The 17,294-nt window shown below is 43.2% G+C and overlaps 2 protein-coding genes across 2 annotated transcripts in view; one reads left to right on the top strand and one right to left on the bottom strand.

Annotated features, from left to right (window-relative positions):
* Positions 1-5,067: 5,067 nt before the first annotated feature.
* On the top strand, positions 5,068-5,376 carry LOC119703726 (anti-sigma-I factor RsgI2-like). Its single transcript, XM_038143954.1, has one exon. The coding sequence runs from the start codon at positions 5,068-5,070 to the stop codon at positions 5,374-5,376; it is 309 nt and encodes a 102-aa protein (XP_037999882.1).
* A 5,570-nt stretch (positions 5,377-10,946) lies between these two features.
* LANCL3 (LanC like 3) overlaps positions 10,947-17,294 on the bottom strand; it is a 36,482-nt gene continuing 30,134 nt past the window's right edge. Inside the window, exon 5 of the mRNA XM_038137405.1 lies at positions 10,947-16,846. Within this exon, the coding sequence (XP_037993333.1) occupies positions 16,687-16,846 (160 nt within the window). The 3' untranslated portion in view covers positions 10,947-16,686. The remainder of the gene's footprint in view (positions 16,847-17,294) is intronic.

Below are 17,294 nucleotides of genomic sequence, written 5' to 3'. Positions count from 1 at the left end.
CAAAAACAAAACCCTGCCTCTACCCAAATGAAAGCCAAAAAGAACCCCTTTCTTTTCAACTGCATTTAAGTTTAAAAAAACTCCATATTTTTATATTTACATTCCCATTTACATTTAAAATGTCTATTGATGTGTAGTGCTATCTGTATTCTATATTACATCTCTTCCTATCCCTTCTATTTATTTATATTTTATATTTCTGGAAATATTTTTTAAATCGTGATTATATGTCTCTCTATGTAGAACTGTATAACACTATCAAGATCTGTATTATTTAAAATAAAATAATTAATCAATTAAAATAAAAAACCCCGCCTCAAACCAAATAAAAAGCAACCCTCCCCCCTTGATTTAAACCATATTTTTTAGAGTATTACATTCAAGGTATTACTTGTAGTATAGTGGAAATTTTTTAGGCTATTACATTTTTCATAATTATATATTCATATCTCCATTTATATTTTTTATTTATTATGTAGATTATACATGTTATATAAAATACCTTTTAATATATTTTTATATATACATAAATATATATACATATATGTGTACATACTATTCTTAGATATCTCTCTTACTTCTATTAATTCATAGGTAATATTTATAGATATCATTATAGATATATTTGGATCTTTGGATTTGTATTTTTAGATTATTTCTATTTATGTTACTGAGTAAAAAACCTGCCTATCAACTAATAAAAACCAAAAAAACGCCCCGTTTATTTTAAACTGTATGTCATTATTTTTATATTTACGATCTATAGTTAGATATTTTTGCGTATATAGAATAGACTGTGTTTTGTATATGTTATACCAGGTTACAAGAACATACTATATATTACAGTTTGATTTGTTTCGATTCTTATGTTTACCCTTATAATGTGATCTTTTTAAATGGATATTTCTTTCTATTTTAAACTAGATATCGAACCCCATAAATTCACTAACCTAACACATCAGAACCACAAAAATGCTGCACCCTCCTCGGCACCGCCACGCGCTCACATCCCAGCACAACACAGAAAAACAGAGCCCGCTCCTGTTGCCAACAGAGCAGAGATCCCACAAGGCTTCCCCCGATTAGAAACTCAAACAAACCCATCTATAAAGAAATGTAAAAATCCCATTAGAGCTAGCCCAAAACCTCCGTGCTTCCTCATCATAAACTTCCTCCTCAATCAATTTCTCAGAAACCCAAAAAACTCCAATACACATCCAAAAGGAAAGAACTGCTAAGAAAAACAAAACCTGTACAAAATAAATCAAACCAGCTCCCTAAACTCCAGACTGTACAACTGACCCTAAACATTACTAAAAAGACCCCCGAAGCTCTACCTTTATGCTAACTCACAAGTAATGAACAATAATCTGTAGAAATAATTTTAAATTTAAAAAAAAACTGATGAAAACATAAAAAAAATTCTAAGCTATTAAAATGTCAAAAAATATCACTGCTAAAATTTTAAAAAAATATATACTGCCTATAAACACCCACCATATAAATGCTCCTGTCCCCAAAAAGAAAACTAAACCCCCCCCCCCCCCCCATACACCGGCTGCACACAACATGAAGCAAGACAATTAATTCTAAAAACCACCTTAAGCCACTACGTAAAAAAACCTTTCAAAAATTAAAAACTGCAGGTAACAAAAGCCATCCAATCACTTAAACACCCAAAACTCCAGCAGCCGAGTTGCCCCTACCAAATCTCTGTGTTTATACCTACGATAAACAAAGCCAAAATCCCAGCAATACATCTCAGAAGTCTATTAAAGAAACCTGTTGAAATTAATTCTGCCTCAAATACAAACCAAGCCATCCACAGAGTTATCTTCACTCAAAAAACAAATGACACAGAGTTAACAACACCAAAAAAGAAGACAACACACCGTACACCACCAAAGAGTATCACGTTGAAGGAAAAAAAAATAAATTATTTGGCTTTTTTTCAAACTAACTTCTTTTATTAGCTAGAACTAAAGCTTTCAAAACTCCATACGTATCGCAAGCAACGTGCAGTTCTGGTTTCTCCCCGTACACTCTTTGTACAAAGGGCCTGGGCACAGCACAGGGCCGGGATTCAATGGAATGAATGCATCCCCCACGACCTTTCAAAGAGCTCCGGCACCGCGGCTCGCAGATCCGGACTGCCGTGCTCAGCTACCCTCACGGTCACGTTCAAGCACAATCCACCAGATTGCTCAGAGAATTCCCACTAAAACTCAGCTATAATCACTGAGCAGAAAGTCCTTTGGGGTGCTGCTCCATCTCTCAGCTGCTCCGGGCAGAGGGAAGACGGCTTCTCGTCACGCACGGCAGCAGCAGCGATGGATCCTGGAGGTGGGGGGGGGGGGGGGGAGGGTTGGGGTTTTTTTGTGGATGTTAAAAAAAAGGGTAATGAAATTAAACCAGGTCTGATATAAATGTCTTGAAGCGCCATTCGAGCTTCTTAAACCCAAGAAAACCGTTCCGATTCCTGAGTCCGGTCTTCCGCTGCCTCCTCGCTCTTTGCGCTCGCAGCCTGTTGCAGGAAGCTCTGCAGCCTTTCTTCCCCATCCTGTGTTAGAGAGGGGACAGCTATTAGGGGGCACGCACACGCACAAACGGTCTTCAAAAAGATCAAATGCCCTGCAGTAAAAATTACATAAGTAATATCCTCTCTCAAACTGTTCAAGAAAAGGGAAACTGGAGGTTTAATGTCCCTCTGAGGGATATGGGATAAAATCTTCCCCCTGAGTGTGCACACAGTAATAAAATACTGATTTTTTGGACCAAACGAGGTAGGTCTGTATGAGACCTACAGCTCAGGGGGCTTTCACGGCTCCCGGCGATGAGGACTGAGCACAGAAGAAAGTTAAAGATGAAGTGTTAGTCCCCTGAATTATTGCCCTGATGTAGCCAATTTTTTTTTTTTTTTTTTTTCCTGCTAAGAGACATACCAGCTTCTTCCCTTTGTTTCTGGGTTTCCAAGTCACCCTGCAATTTGTAACCTGCACCAAGCTGACACGGCTAAGTGAGGAATCCGGCTGCTGTGCTCCAAGCCACGTGTCCCTGGCGTGACGGGAAGTCAGGAGTACAGAAACAGCTGTGGAAGAAAGGTGAGAGGAAGATCAGAACAGATATGCTCCTAGTTCCCCACAGCATTACCGAGCCAAGCTGCTCGGTACCTCCAGGACTATGCTTTAAAAGAGCTCCCTAACTCTTTTCCCACCTGGAGTAGTGGCTTTGCCCACGCAAGGCCAACAACTCTACTCGCAAAAGGAATGACCATTTTCCTGTTCAATCAAGCGGTTTGAAATCGGACCCCTCAGATGCTCTCACTGACCAGCAACAGGGATCAGTGTTGTAGTGCGGTATTTAAACCATTTTGGTTTTAATGGTTTCTCCCAGTCCTCCCCTCGTTGTAACTAAGTGTTGGCTCAGCCCCGGGTTTCCAGCCACCCTCCTGATTGGTTCCCTGCTCCCCAAGTTCAAGTTGTCAGTCATATTCCTCCACCCCTGTTACCATTGTTTTTTGCTTAATCATTCTGTTAACCCCTCCTTAAGTCCCTGTCCGTCACCTCATGATTCCACCCTTTATTCTAGAATATTCTCTCCTACACATTAGGCGATTGGACCAAGGGAAGACACCCCGCCTCATTTTATTTTCTATTTGCTAGCTGGGACATGCATTATGTTAGCCCTACCCTTTCTGCCTTTCCTCATTCAATGTAACTGCTCTTCACTCCCCTCCTATATAAGTTGCTGTCTCCTGTGAACTTGGTCTTTTGTTCGGTTGGCCTCCCTGGAGGAATAAATTCTCTGGACTGCACCTCGGCTTAAGACGTTCTTTTCTTCGCCTTGCCTTTCCTTCTGCCGTTGCCTGACTCCTGCAAGGTGCTGCTTGGAGCCTATGGTGGTATTGCCGGAAGGTAACCCAGGCAGTGCCCCTTCTGCCATTTGGTCTGCGTGTCGGCTCCTACCTGGCACAAGCCTCCTCCCAGACTGGGAGTAGCGCCTTTTGCGGACGCAGCGCGGCAGTCTGGCGCACAATGTGGGGCCTGAGATACAGCACCGGACCTCGGAGTCACTGGCTGGAGTCACTGACCAGAGGAAAGGCTTCGTCCGTCTCCTTCAGATCCGGCACTTGTTCCCTGGATGCCTCACTACCCTGAGCCGTGAGCAGACCCATTTTAGGGTGGCGCTCCAGCTGGGGATTGGATCCCTACCTCCTTGCACCCTGGAGTGGATCCAGGGTAAGGACCATCCCTTGGCTTTTTCTCCTGCCGGCGCCGGTCGGAGTGATGAGTACCCCCAGCACCCAAACTTCGGATGGTCCCCCTCTCTCAACCCCCTCATTTCACCCGTCAGGTCCACTGGTTTTGTCCAGGAGCCAGTGGGGTTAAGGCTGGTGCCTAGGAGATTTTGGTTTAAGTTTCTATTTATTTTTAGTCAAGGGGTGGATTGCTGGGTACGATGGGTGCCAAGCTTTCGTCCCAGCAGAAAAGAATTTACCTCCAAGTTGTGGGGATCCTTGGGGGGAGGGATGTAAAAATTAAGAGGGAGTTGAAAGCACTTGTTTTATGGTTGTTCACACATTTTCCTGAGATCTCCCCAGAATTAATCCAAAGCATAGGCTTTTGAGACCAAGTAGGCGCCAAATTAGTTGAATTAGGCAAAGAAAGGGGGATTGAAAGCAATTAAATTTACGTATTGGAGCTTCCAAATTGTTAATGCCTTGAAACAACAAAAGAAAATGCGAGAAAACCACCCCCAGTGACACACTCGCCCTGTCCTCGTGTCCCTGATTCCCAACCCACCCCGGTTTTCCCCCAAAAGCAAGGGACCTTGAGGGCAACATCCCGCACTGACACTGCGCCGAGCTCATTACATCTCTCGGGTTCTCCTCAAAGTCTCCAGTCCCCCTGCTTCAAGAGACCCGGCCAGTTTCTTGGAGATCCTTTCTTTCCCCATCTTTCCTCAACCCCGAAATCCCCGGCTGCCAGAACCCAAGTTCATTTTGCAGTTCCAGAGAGCTCCAACTTAGAAAATGGCTCCCAGGGAGCCCAAAATGGTGGTAGTCGCATGGCCTTTCCCGCCACAGCCCTGTCTTCTACCCATAATCCTTTTCTTTCCGCCAACCCTTTCTCCACCCCTAATCCTTACCCAAACCCCACCCCTTCTTATACCAACCCTCCACCCATTACCCCGCCCCACCTCTCCACCCCTCCTCAGGTTCCTCCTTCCAGTCACACCTCCAAGGTGGAGCCTTTGTTGTCACCTAACCCTGCCCAGACTCCCACACTTGATCCCTCCCCCTGGGCTTCCGGTTCCCACGCTCCCCAATCCAGTTCCCACGCTCTGGACTCTGAGGAGGGGGAGTCGGCGAACTGAGATGCCGGAGCTGCTCCTATCATCACTGCAGCTCTGGTCACATACTATCGGGAGGCAGGGGGACCAACCAGAGCGCAGTGGTTGCCGTTTTCTCACAGTATCATCAAGGAGTGTGCAAGGCGCAGAAGGAGTTTTCCCTGGAAAGTGAGTATTTCCAGGGACTCCTTCAGGCCTCTTTATTAGAAACTAATGTAGTACCCGCCGATTTGCGGAAGCTTTTTTCATGCCTTCTCAATCCAACAGAATTTCTAGTTTGGGAAGAGGCATGGAAAAAGGGCATATGGGATATTCTCCCACAACTCTGGGAGAATACCCAAACTGACACAACTCCTTTAGGTGAAATGATAAGCACTGACCACTTAAGTGGCCTAGGGGATTGGGCCGACGGGGCCACACAAGCAAGAGTGATCCCCCGTCAGGCACTCAAGGAGAGTGCGAGAGCAGCAGAACAGGCATTCCTAGCCTTGCGATCGACCTTTCAAATGCCATCTTTCTCTAAAATTTACCAAGGTTTGGAGGAACCATTTATTGTTTTTGTAGAAAGACTACGTTGCTCAATAGAATTACAGGTGCACGCCGAGGGAGCGAGACTAGAGGTGCTGCTCGAGATGGCTTCCACCAACGCTAATACCGCGTTTAAGGCAGCCATACTCAGCCTGCCTCTAGATCCGCACCCCACAATTCAACAAATGAAGAGGTGTGTCAACGAAAGGCCCCTGTGGTTCCCAAGGATGACTCCAACACCAAGATGTCAACGCGGCGAGTCTCTTTTGCAGAGTCCGAACCTCATTTCAAAGATGTAATGGCTGCAAACAACTCCTCACACCAGAGCACGCCCACCATGGGAAGAAGGCCACCCCCTGGTGGTCAATATCATCTTTGTGGGAGTCCTGAACATTGGATGCTCGACTGCCCGCTCCGAGACTCTTTTCATGAGTATTGGAGAAAATGGGCATCTTCACAGGAGGGATTGAATCAAAAAAACTAGATACAAAGCGCAGCCCCTCCCTGTGCTCGGACATAAATAAGGCAGGACCATTAACATCCAAAAGAGGGGAACTGGGGAGGGGACCCCACGCTAACTGCCCTTTACCGGACTTTACACATTCACCGGACATGACTTGTCATCCCATGGAAACGCTTCCAATCCTAACTACCTCCTCTGTAATCTCACCCTTCAGGTTGCAACAGGCAGACCCCCTCGACATCCGGGACAGCCAGTGCCGTCTCACCACGGTGAAGGTCCAAGACTCAGGTACCTGGTTTCGGGTCACAAGTAAGTGTGTTGTAGTGGGGGACACAAAATTCACACTCTCGGAAATCACCATCATTCTGGGGTTGCTGCTTTCCAAAACTGATAGTTTTGCGGTAGGATTCTATTTCATCCACCCACCAATTTTCCTCCCCAGGGGACAAACAATCGCCCAAGCCATCCCGGTCGATTTGTCTGAATTTTGGCAGTGTGAAAGACCACTTCCTTTGCATAACCAACCTCCGTCATTTTGCGTCAACTGGTCTCAAGCCTTGGGACAGGAAAAGCCACGTCTCACCTGCCACATGAGTTGTGATGGTCAGACGACCAAAGTAGATGGAATGTTGGACACGGGGGCAGATGTGATGATCATTCCCTTTTGGGAATGGCCGTCACATTGGGAACTGCAAAACGCAGCTGGTCGTATTCAGGGTATAGGGGGCATGCAATTGGCCAGTCAGTCAAAGAGCGTTGTGCAAATTATGGGGCCGGATGGGCAATTGGCGTCTATATGCCCATTCGATTTAGATTATGCGGTACCCCTGTGGGGAAGAGATGTTTTATCCCAATGGGGAGCCAAAATTGACTTACCCAAAGCTCCCCAGGTTTTCTGTAATGCGGTCACTGAAGAGCGCCCTACCCACAAATTGGCTTGGAAATCCGATTCACCTATTTGGGTAGAGCAGTGGCTGCTGAATAAGCAAAAGCTAAAGGCGCTCATGGAGCTCGTAGAGGAGTAGCTCAAGAAAGGACACATTGTGGAGTCCACCTCACCGTGGAACTCCCCAGTGTTTGTCATTTAGAAGCCAAATCGGGATCAATGGCGTCTCCTCCACGACTTCCGCCAAATTAATAATATATTAGAAGATATGGGGTCTCTTCAACCAGGGATGCCCTCCCCAACAATGCTCCCCCAAAATTGGGAATTGGCAGTGTTAGATATTAAAGATTGTTTCTTTCAAATTCCCCTACACCTGGACGATGCCCCGCATTTTGCTTTCTCGATTCCGACCATCAATCGGGAAGCCCCAAGGAGGAGGTATCACTCCAGAGATTCCACCAGAATGCCCCAGGCTTAGTCTGTCAATTCCAATTGACAAGGGACCAAGCAAAGGCGATTGTGGCCACATGCCCACAGTGCCAGGCATTTCAATTACCATCAATCTCTGCTGGCGCAAACCCTAGAGGGCTCAAAAGCTGTGAGCTATGGCAATGTGACGTTACGCATATTCCCAGTTCCGGTAAATTCAAGTTTGTGCATGTCTCCACTGATACCTTTTCTGGTGTCATCTATGCCTCCGCCCACACAGGGGAGAAGACCTCTGACATTAAAAACCATCTAATTCAGGCCTTCTCTGTGTTGGGCATGCCTAAGGAGATCAAATCGGACAACGGACCAGGGTGCACCTCCAGGGAGTTCCAGCGCTTCCTGCAGTAGTGGGGAGTAAGTCATAAAACTGGCACCCCTTACTCTCCTACGGGACAAGCCATGGTGGAGCGAGCCCACCAGAGCCTCAAATGGACCCTTGAACATCAAAAAGGGGCAATGAAGGTGGAATCCCCCCAGGTCCGACTCTCTAAGGCCTTATTTACTATAAATTTCCTGAATTGTAGCTAGGAAAATTTAAACCCCCCAGTGGTGAGACACTTCTCAGACCATCGAGAAGCACACCTGAAGGTGAAACCACCTGTGCTGGTGAGAAACCCAGAAACCTGGAAGGTGGAAGGTCCCTTCAACCTAGTCACGTGGGGATGTGGGTATGCTTGTGTGTCTGCCTCCACGGGACTGAGGTGGGTCCCTTCCAAGTGGGTGAGACCATACCTTCCAGGTTGAACCCCCAAGATCAACACAGCAGCACAGGTAGAGGAAGCAGCATGGAGGCACAAGAGTAAAGTAAATGTGAAAACTGGTGTTCCCTGGGTTGAACCTGAGCCAACTGTTTTAGATTATTTTTTACATCTGCACCCTGGTGCACTTGAATAAATCTAATGCTATCTCTTCTTTACTCTTAGTTCCTGGGAGTATGTTTTTGGTGGACCCTTCTCACGGTCCTCTCTACCCACCTGGTGCGCCCATGGGTCATCCCTCAACCTCGTGCGAATGTCTGGCGGACCTTGGCCAAAGCTATGGGGCAAGACCACCTCTGCCTTGCAACAAGTTCTGCAGCTGACCCTCTGGCCACCTGTCTCGTGGGGATACCATTATGGACCAGTAATTTCCCCTCACCCTTTTTTCCCGTCCTTAAACCCCTTATCCCAGAATTTGCTCCTGTTAATCGCCCGGAACCCAAGGTCACTTGGAGGGTGTTATTAGCTGCATTAAATCAAACAGATAAGGAACCCCCAGAATTTGACCTGCTCGGTTCCTCCCATGCCTCCCTTTGCTTCCAATTCCACCCCCACCCTGGGTCTCGACCTTCCAAGAAGTCCGCCAGGCTGATCCACGATACGTCTCCTCAACCTGGTGTGACACAATTGTCCATGTAAAGGTAGCTTCAACATTCTACAGTCAGCCCAGGGTGCTCCCAAAAGACACCTTTTTTATTTGTGGAGAGTGAGCATGGGCAGGCATCCCCTATCATCTATCAGGAGGGCCCTGTACTTTTGGTCAGTTGACCCTGCTTTCCCCCAGCCACACACAAATTCTTAATTGGAAACAGAAAAATGTCACACACAATGTGGCCAGACCTAGAAGAAACACCCACCAACTAAATTCACAGTGTGACGCCGAAATTACTCATTGGTCCAAGTCAAAAAACATTGCTGTATCGGTAATTTTGCTGTGGGTGGCGGCAGCAAAAGCCCTCGGGGAATTGGAAAATCTCGAGTGCTGGGTGCCTAAGCAGGCGAATTTAACATCAACTGCCTTAGCGGACCTCCTTGCAGATGAGGAAACAACGAGACAGGCAACCCTCCAAAATTGTGCAGCCATTGATTATTTACTCCTCCTTCATAACCATCATTGTGAGGAGTTCGAGGGTCTGTGCTGCACGAATCTGTCGGCAAGGGCTGAAAACGCCAGACTGACTATACAGTGCATGTCAGAATATATAGAAAACATAAAACAAGAAACCTCCGACTGGTTGAGAAACCTGTTTGCGAAAATGGGACTTACAGGCCGGGTTGGGTCCATAGTGTGCACAATTATGATTGTCATTTTTATTTTAATATGTGTCATTGTTGGAATTAGCATTATTTACAAGTATTGTTGAGTTTTAACAAGCGAGAAGCGAGTCACCATCACAGTCAATATCAACCATCTTACCATTCCAGTGGTATTCCCAGTATCCAATGAAGAAGCCCAAAACCCCAATGACTCCTTGAGAGATCAAGCCCCCACAAGCCAAAATTGGTTTGGAGACACATACCCAAACTCTGAGTACCTTCCCCGAGTTGAGTTTACTTCATTTTAATTTGTTTTATTAAACAAAAAAGGAGGAAGATGTTGTAGTGCGGTATTTAAACCATTTTGGTTTTAATGGTTTCTCCCAGTCCTCCCCTCGTTGTAACTAAGTGTTGGCTCAGCCCCGGGTTTCCAGCCACCCTCCTGATTGGTTCCCTGCTCCCCAAGTTCAAGTTGTCAGTCATATTCCTCCACCCCTGTTACCATTGTTTTTTGCTTAATCATTCTGTTAACCCCTCCTTAAGTCCCTGTCCGTCACCTCATGATTCCACCCTTTATTCTAGAATATTCTCTCCTACACATTAGGCGATTGGACCAAGGGAAGACACCCCGCCTCATTTTATTTTCTATTTGCTAGCTGGGACATGCATTATGTTAGCCCTACCCTTTCTGCCTTTCCTCATTCAATGTAACTGCTCTTCACTCCCCCCCTATATAAGTTGCTGTCTCCTGTGAACTTGGTCTTTTGTTCGGTTGGCCTCCCTGGAGGAATAAATTCTCTGGACTGCACCTCGGCTTAAGACGTTCTTTTCTTCGCCTTGCCTTTCCTTCTGCCGTTGCCTGACTCCTGCAAGGTGCTGCTTGGAGCCTATGGTGGTATTGCCCGAAGCTAACGCAGGCAGTGCCCCTTCTGCCATTTGGTCTGCGTGTCGGCTCCTACCTGGCACAAGCCTCCTCCCAGACTGGGAGTAGCGCCTTTTGCGGACGCAGCGCGGCAGATCAGCATCCAGGCTCAAGTGGAGTTGGGTTTTAAATATCACCACATCATGGCTGTGAATGGCTGTAACACTGAGAAACCAATCTAGGGTGTGGCACATACTCAAGGAATGAACATCACACACTGGAATATACTGAATAATCAAGTGTCACCAACACAAACTAGACATTAAATAATGCCATTTAAGTTCCCTGTACTTTTTTTTTTTTTTTTGTATTGGTACTCACGTATATTGCAGAGATTTCGAGATAAAATGTGTATAAATTGCCATCAAACAGGGCCCTGCATATGCAAACACCTGTGCTTTCCTCATACTACGCAGACAAGCCTTACTAATTCCATGGGACTCGTGTAAAAGAAAGTTTGTAGGCCTGGGGTCTGGAATGACATAGTTTTACCCCTCTTTCACATTATGTTGGAGGAGCTATCTTACATGCCGTTCTAGCAGAGGTTCACCACGGACATCAGCAGGTGGCCTATCAGGCTCTTAAAATGAGTGCAGGAGACCAATTCAGACCATTGTTAAAGGAAATCCTCTCTTGCGTGGTCATGGTAATGAAGACAGAAGCAGAATTAAATTTCTGGTCAGACAGCCTTTCCTCTTCTATATGATATAAAATATATGTTGGACAAGAATCTGTTTTCATTCCCTACTGGATATAACTGACTTAAGGACTTCTACATAGTCATACAATGCTGTTCCTGGATATCAGTACACTATAAAATCTCTTGTATTCAAATGTCATTATACCTCTTGGCAAAATAAGCTTTGCATTAATTTTCTGCCATTCTAGTTGGTATTGCTGTACTTGACCTAAATGACTCCATCTTCTCTTTGAGTCATGCCATGAACAAAGTCAAGGGACTCCCCTTCTAAGCATTAAAAATAAATATGGCCTTATGTGTTTTCAAGAAGATTGCTATTTATAAATTTTTTGAGAGCATGATGTAGAATTTCCAATACACGGGGTGTAGGACCAACGGTGACAGTACAAATTAGCCAAGTTTAATAATTCAAAGGCAGATTGAAAAGTTGTTGCTGTTGGCTTCTTGAATGTATTTTTTTTTAACTGCCTTATCATGGACAGTGCACATCACTTCTGTTCCATTAAAAGATAGGAGTAGGCAGTAGATTCAGCTACAGACAACTCCTTCACAGGCAAATGTTTTTTACATTTGATGACTTTGCTATAATGGCAATGGTGTGCTGTTCAAGGCAGCTGAAACCTGCACAGTGCTTACCTGTGCAATGAAACACTGTGCTGCTCCTTTGGAAAATGCCTATTCACATCCCTAAATTGCTGTATTATTCTGTAGGCCCTGAGCATTTTTGGCTTATGGCTTTGAAGTATGTTGTTCCCTCACAGTGGGATTTTTGGTCATTTTCTCATTTCTTTTCAATTTAGTTTCTGCTGTTACTACTTAGTATTAGACATATTTATATAAACTGAAACGTCTTCTCAGAGCAGTCCAGGCTGTGCTGCCAGCCAGTAAGTGTTAGCTCTTCAGAGCAAGATTACTCTTTGAAAATCAAACAGGCAATTTTTTCCTGATATACTAATCTTCCTACAGATTAGAATATGCACTCATGGCAGTGAATATTCAAGGTATGTAGAAGATTACCGCACCTGAGATTTACTTGGCAGACTTCAGAGATCCAAAGAACAAGGATATAATCTCAAAATGCATGCATACACTAAAATAGGTCACTGTTGGCATAAAACACGCAATATGTTGGCAGATGCTGTGACTGTTTACGCAGAAAACTGTATGAGTACAAAAACAAAAACTTGACTGCTTATCAAAGTTTCCATTTGCACATATTGCCCCTACAGCAGATACCTATGGTTCATTTATTTCCACAGTATTAAAAAACCAATCAGTATTCTTGTCATATGCTTTCCATGTCCATGTATAATCAGTATTAGAACATCAAAGTGGCATTACTTAATTTGACAGAGTAGCAATAGAGGTGATCCCTTTACTTGCATTCCCTTATGTATATTTCCCAGAACTACTTAAAAGTGAATTTTGGAATGTTTAGCCATTTCACTTGCTTTGGATTGTCCTGACAGAACTGAAACACTGAAGCATGGAGAAGTGACCATGCTCCCTAGAAAGTCTCTGTTTTATTAATGAAGTAAAACACCAGTGACAGTTGTTATAAAGGATAATGATTTTTCCTTAGCAGGTGGGAAATGGCACAGCCAGAGAGAAGAGACCATCTGGGAGCATAAAATAATGTAATGCAAGTTAGTAGAACACCCTGCTTAAGCAAAGTCAATCACTCTTATTTTCAAGAACAAAAGCCCTTGGCTGCTTCTTCAGCCTCCTCAAGTCATTCAAAGGTTGGGAAACAAAGGCAGGGAAATTGAAGGCAACAATGATGCAATCAAAGCAGATATTGAAAGCAGTGGCACAAAATAAACATGCTATTATGATGAGAAGTTGTGTGTAGCAATTAAAAATAAAGATATATTTGTTAGAACTGTACTTCTGATAAAACTTACAGCATCTGGTTCTAGGAATCCTGAAATCAATAAATCTGGACACTACAGATCTAGCTTCCCTCAAAACTATTCCCTGACAGTAATCTATGGATGGCAGGCTAGAAGTCATTAACAGTATATAGCTCCTTAAACTGATGTGTAATCTACAGCTTTACTCACAAATAGTACCACACAAACACAGATACATCACAAATAAGCACCAATACCCACAAAATGCATCCTCTTTGCTTTAACAGCATAATAAGAAACACCATTATATCACTTAAATTCCTATTTGCCTACACTTTAGAAACTAAACGCAACCAAGAAACTAATGTGCAAACATGATGTAAGTTCTGTGTTTTACACCCTGAAAGAGGCTTCTCGAGTTTCCCAAAACACAGTCTTTTGTCACAGCACCAGGGCAGAATCTGTTCAGGAATACATTTTCCAGTCCATAAGGGCCTAATTGGGGAGCGGGAGACAGCATTCCATGGAGAATGTCTAGCAAAGGTTGCAAGGTTGATTTCTCAAAGCAGGAAGAAGGGTACACAGAGGACCTTGCTTTTTATTACACTGGAAAGTGCTGACAACTCTACTCAGGTTACTGTTCTGTCAATGTCTTAAAAGCAACAAATAAAGATTGCAACAGCACGTTTGTAACAGCATATATAGTACAGACAGAAAATCAGATAAGACAATAAAGAGGGGAAAGATGAAAAACCCCTGCTCATTTAATGAGTCGCATTTTCCAAAGAGCCCTGGGATGTATTTGCACTGTGTTCAGAAGCTGTGACTGCAGCACATCTAGAAGCCACCTTAACCCAGCCAGGTCAGGTAAGAAAAGCCACAAATCCTGAGAGTGAGCTCAAACTGCCATGTCTGATGAAAGAGACGAACAAATATGTTCCAAGATTTTTACCAGATTTATCCCATGAGACTGGATGTTCATGTGCTGCCCTTGCCAGAGTCAGTGCTGAACTCACGTAACCTCCAGAGATGTTTGGGACCTAGATTTCAAAAACTGGGTGGTTCCATGAGTTTTCTCATTGTTGAATGGACTGACTCTTACTCAACTCTTTTGTCTCTCCAAAACATATGACTTCATATACAGAGAATGGTTGTGGGGACAGGAGACCTGTTTTGAGTGTGCTGTTGATCACAACACAGAAAAGATCAGTGTCTCCTCTGAATGTGAATTGGAAGAAATTCTACAAAGAGAGACACACAGGAAAAACCACTAGAAAACTGACACTGAGCTCAATGTTTATTTCCTGGTATTTGTGAAGAATCACATTTAGAAGAAGTGGATAGGCTAAGTTTTACCTTCCTTAAACTTTTCCTTAAGAAGACTCCAGTTATGTAATTTAGGAGCCAAATGTGTTACAGGAACCAACTAGGTAAAAAATCCTAATGGATTTGGGATCTTCACTACTGTCAGTTGGCTCTGCTCTGATCTAACAGGAGCATTTCCACAGTGCTGGGCAGAGCACACTCCCATATCCACTGACTTTTTGATTCAGCCTCATGTGTACATCCTCCCAATGGAATTCATCCCTCTGTGTGCACACATGTCACTGCTCAGAGTAACCAAGTAAGTAACATTAGTGGCTTTCTTAAAAGACCATATAGCCTTTTAACTTATGTGCTTTAATAAACACATAACAAATGTATATTGACATTTTAACATTACCATTCACTAAAAGATACCTGAACTCTTGACAAACTGATACAGAACTGCATTGCTTTACTCACCAGTGAAATATGGTTATTTCTATGATTAAGTAATTAATTAGAGCTGCACAGTGCAAGACAGAGTAACAGAAATCCTTATCTGCAGCTCATAAGCTCATAATAATGTAAGCCATCTCATTAAAATAACAGCGGCAAGAGCAGGAAGGGATTATTATATTAAAATGTGGAAGGATTTCAAGATCCAGCTCCATCCTATAGCCTGATCAAAGCCCACTAAAATGAAATGGGAACTTTAATCCATTAGGCATTAAAAATAAAGAAATTGTAATCTCCTCCAGCTGAGAATGCAGGAAGAGGGACTGCATTGTTTGGCAGTGCATGTACAGCAGCTTTTTCTCTCTAACTTCAGTTTTAGACATACTGGTCTTCCTGATTTGTCTTTACAGATATTATTCCCATATAAATAAAAATAAATAAATAGTAAATAGATTTTAAATACAGATATTAATTTTCTATTTTTTAGTACAAATCTATGTTAGTGTTTTCTTTAGCTTTCAAGTACCATGTCATCATATCTACAGTACATACAAAACACCATATATTTGCAACTATATGTGCTAGTGCAACTAGCATTGAGCAACCCATTTATTTCTATCTAAATTATTTTCTAGCTAAAAAACATTTGGGCATATACATTATCATGCTAACTAGGAAAAAAAGCAATTTTGAGTTTTGTTATCAGTTTTTTTCTGAGGATTGGTATGCCACCCCAGGATTGTATTAACTTTGAAGGGTTTGTAGTGAAGAATTCATCAAGGAAAATAGGTTTTCCATCATCTGAAAAACTTAGGGTACTGTTCAGAAATGCTGCTATAAGTAATTAATTTTTAAAGGAAGCTTTGTATCACTGAACAATACTTATCTAGCAATGCTGCATCATGAAGAAAGCATCTGCCTGCTGTATCTTTGCTACAGAACTTTTCCATCCAAGTCTTCTCCATGGCTCCACCCATCTTCCAGGTGACTGGGAAAATACTGACAAGGCATGACACAGTTACAGTAGATCAGAAAGGAGACCAGCTCCTTGCCACAGACTGAGCTCTAAAAGGAAGGGTCCAATTCAATGATCATTTACACACGAGACCCCACTTGCTGAAATGAACTGTGAAACTGCACTCTGAACACACAGCTATCTAGAGAACTGCCATTATATGAGGATCAAAGAGCTCAAAGAAACAGATTTTCCTAATACATGTTACTAAAACTAGCAGATGTGGTTTAGGTTAAAAAATCCCAGATTTTGCCTTTGTGCAGTGCAGTGACATGTCTATAACACCCTCCCCAATTAGTTTTGCTCCACGAATTGTTTTTGCAGGATTCTTTTTAAAACCTACTGGGTGCATCACTGTTTCTTCTTTGCATGTCCCTGCAATTCTAGCTTGCCTTTTTTTCACCAAATTAAAATTTGATAATGCCCCTTTCTCTCTCACTTGAATAATTAGATAAATATCTACGATATCAGATTCAATCAGCTCCCCCATTTTTTTCCCACTGACCCATTTATTTTGACCACACACTTCCCCACCCCCCAAGCCCCAGCGTGTGTTGTTTTTGATCTGACTCCCAGCTACATTAAGGCTAGCATTAGTGGTACCCTGGCTCGTTTTGTACATAGCCTGTCTTGAAAGGTAAGTGGAACTGCAGGTGCCCTCTCCCACTATCTCCAGGATGTGGCCCTGGAGAACATCAGTCTTTAGACAAAGACACTGAAGAGAGGAAACTCGGCTTGGCTGGGTTGCAGCAAGTCAGTCAGGAAACACACAGTTCCTGAAAAACCTTCATACAGACTGTATACACTTTCTAGTGCCCGGGAACCAGACTTAAATTCTTCTGTAAATAAGAACTCTGCAAACCTAAGAGAGAAAAAAAAAGTTTGTTATTATTTTATGTTTCTCTCTGTCTACTTGTTGTTTGGAAGTATCATTTTAATAACACTCTATAATTAAAGAAAGTAGAATGATCAGTATTTAACCTTTTCTGCAAATTCTACACTATCCAATTTCCACAAGAAACTGAGGTTCATTAGATCCAGAAGAGACAAACCTTTGCAATCTGTGTGTGCATTATGTTTGTTTAAGAGCTGTATTTTTTTTCTGATTTCTGTAAGACGTATCATTAAACAAATACTTTTTGATAACTTTTAGGATGCAAGCAATGTTTCAAATCAATGTAACAAACTGTGTAATGCTGAAACAGCTACACAAATTAAAAAAATAAGCAAAAGACTGAAAATCAGTCATCTTAATTACTATACCACTTCCCCTTGTTATTCTGTGCTGTAAGGAAAACAGTACCAAACAT

Source organism: Motacilla alba, chromosome 1 (genome assembly GCF_015832195.1).
Source record: "Motacilla alba alba isolate MOTALB_02 chromosome 1, Motacilla_alba_V1.0_pri, whole genome shotgun sequence".
Lineage (NCBI taxonomy): Eukaryota > Metazoa > Chordata > Aves > Passeriformes > Motacillidae > Motacilla > Motacilla alba.
This window is presented reverse-complemented; position numbering and strand designations above follow the sequence as displayed.

Excerpts from the sequence above, each read along its gene's own strand:
- LOC119703726 (XM_038143954.1), top strand. The coding sequence starts at position 5,068 with ATGGCCTTTCCCGCCACAGCCCTGTCTTCTACCCATAATCCTTTTCTT.